This window comes from Otolemur garnettii, unplaced genomic scaffold, assembly GCF_000181295.1.
Source record: "Otolemur garnettii isolate 467f Iridium unplaced genomic scaffold, OtoGar3 scaffold00166, whole genome shotgun sequence".
NCBI classification, from domain to species: Eukaryota; Metazoa; Chordata; class Mammalia; order Primates; family Galagidae; genus Otolemur; species Otolemur garnettii.
The window spans coordinates 3,403,207-3,410,418 of NW_003852561.1; the positions used below are offsets into that span (position 1 = coordinate 3,403,207).

Here is a 7,212-nt window from a genome sequence, read left to right on the forward strand (position 1 = left end):
CAGGTCCGGGCTGGGGATTCGAACCTGCCACCTTAGGTGTACGTGGCTGGCGCCTTAGCCGGTTGAGCTATAGGTGCCGAGCCACGAGGGCTTTCAAATCCCTATCACAGACTAGCCAAGGTCTCCCTTATTGCTACCTTGAAGGATGGACACAGCTCTGCCCAGCCAGGACTGGTACCCTGTGACATTCTTACTTAGGCAGGTGACTAGGTCTGCAGACTTTTCAAGCACTTCCTGTGTGATCGGCACTAGGTCTGGCTCTTCCTTGGATGCCTAATGCCAGGGCCCAAAGCCAGCCTGAAGGCAGCCTGCCCAGCTGCAGGACAGTCAGCCTCTATCCCCGAATATAATCCCAACTCAGGTCTGGGGCTGTGGACAGGACCAGCAAGTCTGCCCTGGCACAGCTTGGTCTGAGCTGTCTGCTGGGTCAGGAACCCCCTGGCACTGGGCCAGCAGTCAACTGGGTAGTCCTGGAAGGGGACACCTACAGCCCCCAGACTCAGCAGTTCTCACTACCTCCTCACACTCAGCACAAAGAACCTCACAAAGAAGAAGCAGTTGCAGTGCCCCTCAGTGAAGGGACAGCCAGCACTGTCCCCTGGATGCAGGAGGGTCGGGTCCGGGCTGGGCACAGTGAGGAGACCCTAAGCCCTGGAGCCCCTTGCCTAGTCTGTATTTCTGCCACAGAGACTCAGAAAGCAGCCAGCCAACAGCACAGATGCAGAGAAAGCCGCCAGGGTTGGCATTCAACACGAAGTTACAGCCACTCACAGCAAACGCACACACATACCCCAGCCTCTGTCCTAAGACTGCAGATCGGCCAGGAGCTGGAAAGGGAGAGGCAGAGAGAGGGGCCCCAGCAGTTCCCAACCTCCCTCAGTCCTAGCCCAAACAGCCCTCCCGGACCCCTCCAGTCCCCGCTAGCACCTTGTGCCGGAGCAGCTTGCTGCGCACACGGCCCCACAGCCGGGCGCCGGTGTTGGGAGGCCGCTTGCTCCCCGGCTCCTCCAGCTGATCGAGGCAGCAGCGCTCCAGAGGTTTGCACACCGCCTTCAGGCTGCAGTCGGGCTGAGGCAGCACGTCGGTCATGCCGGCGGTCCAGCCTGCGGGGGCCAGATCCCAGCAGGATCGCAGGCACACAGGCAGCCCCAGAGCGTTCAGCCCCGACTGTTACTCGAGCCGGCTGGGGAAGCGCATGGTGCGAGGCCGCCTCCTCTTCCCCCTGCGCGTCCCTCCCGCCCTCCCCGGAGACTGCAGCCTGCTGCGCCCCAGCAGAGCAGCCGTCAGGCCGAGCAAACGCACCGCCGGGCGCCTCCCCGCGGCCGGCCGCCGGCCTCGCCCTGCCTGCGGGTCTCGGGCGGGACACCAAGTGCGTGTGCCACACACTGCCGGGCAACCCCCGCCCTTACCCAAGGAAGTGACTCAAAAAAGGCGCTGGAGCTGCCCCCCCCCAATACCCAACCCCAGGGTTTAACTCTTGGCAAGCTGGCGCAGCTTCTCACCGACTATGACTGCAATCCCTCCCTCCAGCCCCCACTAAAGTTTGACAAGCAGCTAAACACAATCCAGTGCCTTGGCCGCTACATCCCTGCCTTAACTCCTTTTGCACCGGCCTGCTCCTGGGGGCCTAGAGTACCAGGGAGGCTTTTGGCCATGCCAGAGGGGGCTGGGAGGGGCCAGTGGTCCAGGCAGGAGCTGCATTTAGGCCTTGAACAGCTGCCCTCCTCCCCTGCTGAGGACTCACACTGCCCTGGAACTATACTTCCCACCCCCAACTCCTGCCCCAAGTGCCAACTTGGTGACAGGGCCAGACACTCAAAGAGGGACACTCACTTCTGAGACATATGAAGAAGCAAGCAGCCTAGTGGGAATCAGGCCACTGTGTACCCTCTCCGGGGACATGAGCAAAAGCCAAAGACTATACTGTCATAGATATCCAGCAAGAGATGCACCATGTACACCTCACCCAAAAAGCCTTCTGTTACCAGGGAAAGAGGATGCCAGGAGCAACCAGCCACACATCTGTGCTGGGCACCTTGGGAGACAGAGTAAGAACTTGGTTTTGACCCTCGAGTTAGTGAGCATTCTAACTGAACAATGAGAAGTGAATTGCTTCTCAAGGTAACACCACAAGTTAGAGTATGGTTGTCAGAGAAAGGAGAAAGACCTGAACTGCAGATGGTTAGGGAACACAATCCAGAGGTGTCCAGATTGTCACATCACTGCCGAGCCAGGCACAGTGCAGGAAGGAAACCAATGTTTGCATAGCACCAACCATGGGCCAGGTCTTCCAAATATCTGATGGTATTTAGCCTCGTTTGTGATACTGGTATTCCTGTCCTCATTTTAAAGATGTGAGAACTGGGGTTTGGGAGGTAATATTCTCCCTGGAAGTCACACAGCTGCAAGTGACCCTGCTGCTCACTACCATGCCTTGCTGAAGTGGGAACGGTACTCTGGATTGAGGAAAAAGAGCTGAATCAGGAGGTTTCTTGGCTGATTCCAGGGCAGGCAGGTCAGGACACTAGTCCTTGGCATCCAGGATGCTCCAGCTAGATCTCAACCAGCAGATAAGTTTCAGGATTTTTCCTCCGAGCCCTCAGTGTTTTTTGAGAAAGGGGTGGCTTCACTGCAGAAAAAGTCAAGAACTGGTTGTAGTATAAGCTGCCCTTCATGGAGGCTTGATGCGGGAGAGGTACCATGTTAACCATCTATATACATGGACTAACTCACTCAATCCTCACCTGCCTTTAAGAAGGAAGCACACCCCCATTTTACATGTGAGGAAACTAAGGACTTTGAGAAACTGAGCAACTTGCCCAAGGCCAGGTTGGGCTGGGACACACAGGGAGATCTGGCTAATTGTAGAGCCTCTGTCCCCACCACTGTGATACCCTGTTGTGGCAGGATGTGGCCCCACACAGCCTCCTGCCTGGCTGGTGGAGATGGGGCCTGCAGGGTTAGAGTAGGGCAGAGAGGCCAGGCCAGCTAACCTCTTCCAGGGCTCCACACTGCACACCCCCTTCTGCACAGTGCAGATGGGACTAGGCTGCCAAGGCCATACGGAATCTCTCCCATATCAGACCTGAAGCTGCCCAAAGCCACTGCAGCTAAATGGGGGCTGAACTAGAATGGTTTTGCCAGTGCCCCTTGATGGAGAAGGGAGTAGACGGACAGAGGCAGGGGGATACCTGTGTCCCCTGCCCAGCTGAGGTCTTGGTCACCCATCCTGACACATCTCTTACCTCTCTTCCAGGACCCCTGGGTGCCACCTCCAAAGACAGCCAGGTATGGTGGCTCACACTGGGAGGCTGAAGTAAGTGAATTTCTTGAGCTCAGGAGGTCAAGACTAGCCTGACCAAGAGTGAGGCCCAATCTCTACTAAAAATAAAAAAACTAACCCGGTGTTTGTGCATGCCTATTGTCCCAGCTACTTGGGAGGCTGAGGCAAGAGGATCTCTTAAGCCTAAGAGTCTGAGGTTCCAGTAAACTATGATGACACCATGGCACTCTACCCAGGGCGACAGAGTGAGACTCTGACTCAGTAACAACAAAAAGAAGAGTCTTCCTCCGGTCCTGTGAGGGGCCAGGCAGCTCCCTCACCACAGCCACAAAACCCATCTCCTCCAGTAAGGCTTTGCTCATTTGGGGGGGGGGGGCTTCATTCCTTCTTTCTATTCATTTCATGCAAGAGGCAATGCCTGGCCTGGCGCCATGGCCATGCTTCATTCCTTCTTTCTATTCATTTCATGCAAGAGGCAATGCCTGGCCTGGCCATGCGCAAACCTTGGGCTGGGGGCTGAGGAATCCAAGCAATGACCAAAAAGCCTGTGCTTGACAGCTGCCAGCCCCATAGAGGAGAAATGTGGCCTTAACAGGAGGCAGAGAGGCACTCAGCACAGATCATTCATTTCTGCACCTACAATGCGTCATCTCCAGATGGACAAAGCATTGCCTTTGCCCTCAAACACCAGGTATCATTCCGTCAGGACAGCATGGAGAGGAGGCAGAAGAGAGAAAATTTCTAGCTGGAAGGAATCTGGGAAGGCTCCACACAGGAGACAGGAGGGTTAGCATGGGGCCCTGAGAGCTGAGGGGAAAGGCCATCCACCCCAGCTGCATCCCTTTAGCTAATGTGCAATTGCTAGTTGTGTAACTGGCTAGTGAGGTGCCACTATGATAGCTTACCACGTTCGCCTGCGGCAGCATGCTTCATACTGGCTGCTTAACTTCAGAACTAGCTTCTTGCTGGCTTTCTAAGGTTCTCTTCTCTCTAGCTGGTCACATGCCACAGGCTGCAGTCTGGGGGAATGGTGTGTGGGAGAAGGGGGACAGTATAAACCCTGTTCCCAAAGCCCTACACTTGTCTGTCTTAGGAAGCCCAGGCTCAACACTTGTCTGGGTAAAGCAAGCTCTGATTGGATGAGCAATGGCCAACTGGTCTCCATGGTGACATAAGAGCCTTAGCAGACGGGTTGTCAAGTTGGGAGGCTCTTCCCCTGAGATGCACATCTCTCCCTTCCTCCCCTAGACTAGGGCTTCCTTTGGGGACAGCACAGATTTGCTTTCTCTGTCCCAAGCCAGACTTATTCCTTCCTAAAATCAATGGTTTAGGGGGGAGGAGGATTTGTGCAAGACAAACGTCCCCAGCAAGTTCCTCAAAAGCAGCAGTCTGAATTCTAGTCCTTCCAGCCTACCACGTACCCTTTCTCGCCTCTGCTGGATAGGCCAGGCTCAGACTACCCTGGCCACCGGGGAAGTGACCGCATTCCCTCCTCCCACACCCCTTCCATCCAGCCACACCTTGCAGAACCCTCCTAGGGCCCCTGGTCGGATAAACAGAGCCTGGGTGGTAAGGCCCCCATGAACAGATGTCACTGCCTTAGGAATTAAAAACATTCCTAGTGGATGGTCCCATCCCCCTTAATCCCTTCCCCAGGCTGTCTGCCAGAGGGATGAGAGGGGGTGTCCCTAGGAAGATGTGGGTGGGACCCCGGCTTATACCCAGGGAGGGAGACATGCTACCCGGCACAGCTGTGACTGAGGCAAAATCAGGTTAAAGTGATCTGCAGTGGCATCACTGAGGAAAAAAAGGTCACTAGGGAATAATACACATCCTGAGACATGTGGGCAAGAGAGGCAGGACTGCCAAGTGCTGCCTTGGTGACAGCTGGGGGTAAGGACAGCTTCAAGGCAAATTCTGCAGCCTATGAACAGGAGGAGGAAGGTTCTTTCTCAGAACCTAGGCATGTGGCTATGGTTTCTCTGGGGTGACCTCCTTTCCCCCACTGGAATGAATTTTATCTCTCTCCAGCCATACTAGAACCCCAATTTCCTGTCTTGTCCTCCAGAGCTAAGCTAGGAAAAAGAGCTTCTGAATAGCCAGCTGAAGCAAGGCCACAGGCAACCCAGCAGGGATGGCCTGGGAGCTAGGGCTGGGGGGTGAGGAAAACCGATAGGTACTGGAGCTGGGAGCCCAAGAAGAGGATAAGGACCAGGGGGATATGACCTGGGTCCACTAAGAACACTCCTCTTGGTCCCAGCAGAAGGAGTAGAACTGTAGGCCAAGACGCTGGTGAAGAGTGAGGCAGGGCCCATGGCCACAAGGCCTGTGAGGCAAGGCTAGGAGTGGGCTACCCGAAGACAGACACGGGACCAGGTGACAAAGAACATAGCATGGGCACCCCGTGGGCCCAGCACTCACATGGAAGGTGTGTAAGTTGTGGGGAGGATGGCACGTCACAGGGACAACAGTGAGAAAGTGGGGATGGGAGTGTCCTCCTAACATGAATGGCTCTGTGGACGCCATACTACTATTGTGTGTTTCACCATGTTCTGCACCTATCCTAACCAAAACCTCTGGATTATTAGGCAGAGGTCTCCCCAGAATGAGAAACTGAGACCCATTTATACCTTCCTATCTACCCATCCCTGCCTCTGAGTATGTGTGATTTCTGAGCCCTGTGTTAGGCCCAGGGATGGGAACACCTTGCTTATAGTCACCAAGCAGCCAATCGTAGAGCAGAGCCTAGAAGCTACCTTTCACTCATTCATTCATTATAGAATGGATATCCACCATGTGCCAGACACATAGGCCCTGTATAGCTTACAGTCTAACTCAGCTAAGCTGAGCTCCCCAGGGGTCTGTTCCCTGCCTGAACAGCTATGCATGGGCCAGGTGCCGTGTACATGCCTGCAAATCCTACCACTCTGGGAGGCCAAGGCAGGAAGATCACTTGAGCTCAGGAGTTCAAGACCAGCCTGAGCAAGGGCAAGTCTCCACCTCTACTAAAAACAAGAATTAGCCAGGCGTTGGTGGTGGGTGCCTATAGTCCCAGCTACTAAGGAGGCTGAGGCAGGAGGATCACTTAAATTCTGGACTTTGAGGCTGCTGTGAGTTAGGCTGATGCCACAGGAATCCAGCCTGGGCACCAGAGTGACACTCTGTCTCAAAAAAAAAAAAAAAAATCTATATCTATATAGACATATATATGAGACAGAGTGTATACACACACATATATATATTAGAATAAAAATAAACAGCTGTGCATGTGTCACAGCAATCTTGAGCTCTTAGCCCATAAGTGACTATCTGTAGGTGGCTACAGACAGACAGACAGACACCCAGGTGGGCCAAGGAGTAGTTTCAGGTTGGGCTCAAAGTTTAAGATGTGCATAATGTAGGGAAAAGAGGTAGACAGGATTCAAAGCCAGCTGTGCCACAGCCCAGATGGAGCCTGCCCAAGGTAACCTGCTGTCCTCCCCCATGTCCCCATAGGCCTGCACCAGCTTCCGGGGCAGTCCAGAGTACGTGCCATTTCTCACACAATTCTATCCTTCTCTCCATTCTGCCAGGCCACCTCACGCTGGTGTCTCGAGGGTGCTTCGTAGTTCTAGGTGGATAGGAGAGGCTGATACAGCCCAAGGGCTTGTCTGCTGCAGAACTATCCTGGCAGCCCCTCCCTGGCAACCTCTGGTAAATCTCATGGCACATTTAGTCATGGAAAAGGGTGGAAAATCCATTTGAGCCTTTGGGAACATCTTGCTTATCTAGAACAAAACCCATCCAGGGACAGACTGGACAGAATGTGCCTTTCTTACCCCAGGACACAAGTCATAGCCAGGAGCATGCCTAGGAAGGAGGATGATATGGTGGGGTCTTCCAGCATAGCAGCAAGAGGACCCCTGGCCACACAGTGAAGACATGCCGGC

At 54.3% G+C, this 7,212-nt stretch overlaps 1 protein-coding gene across 5 annotated transcripts in view; it reads right to left on the reverse strand.

The window, feature by feature from the left end:
• ABR (active BCR-related) overlaps window positions 1-7,212 on the reverse strand; it is a 196,007-nt gene that overhangs the window by 23,327 nt on the left and 165,468 nt on the right. The window contains exon 1 of one of the 5 annotated variants that reach the window (XM_012811589.2): window positions 928-1,089. The exons of the other annotated variants lie outside the window; for them this stretch is intronic. Coding sequence (XP_012667043.1) covers window positions 928-1,089 — 162 coding nt within the window. Of the gene's footprint in view, window positions 1-927; window positions 1,090-7,212 lie in introns of those variants that run through there. 5 annotated transcript variants of the gene reach the window in all.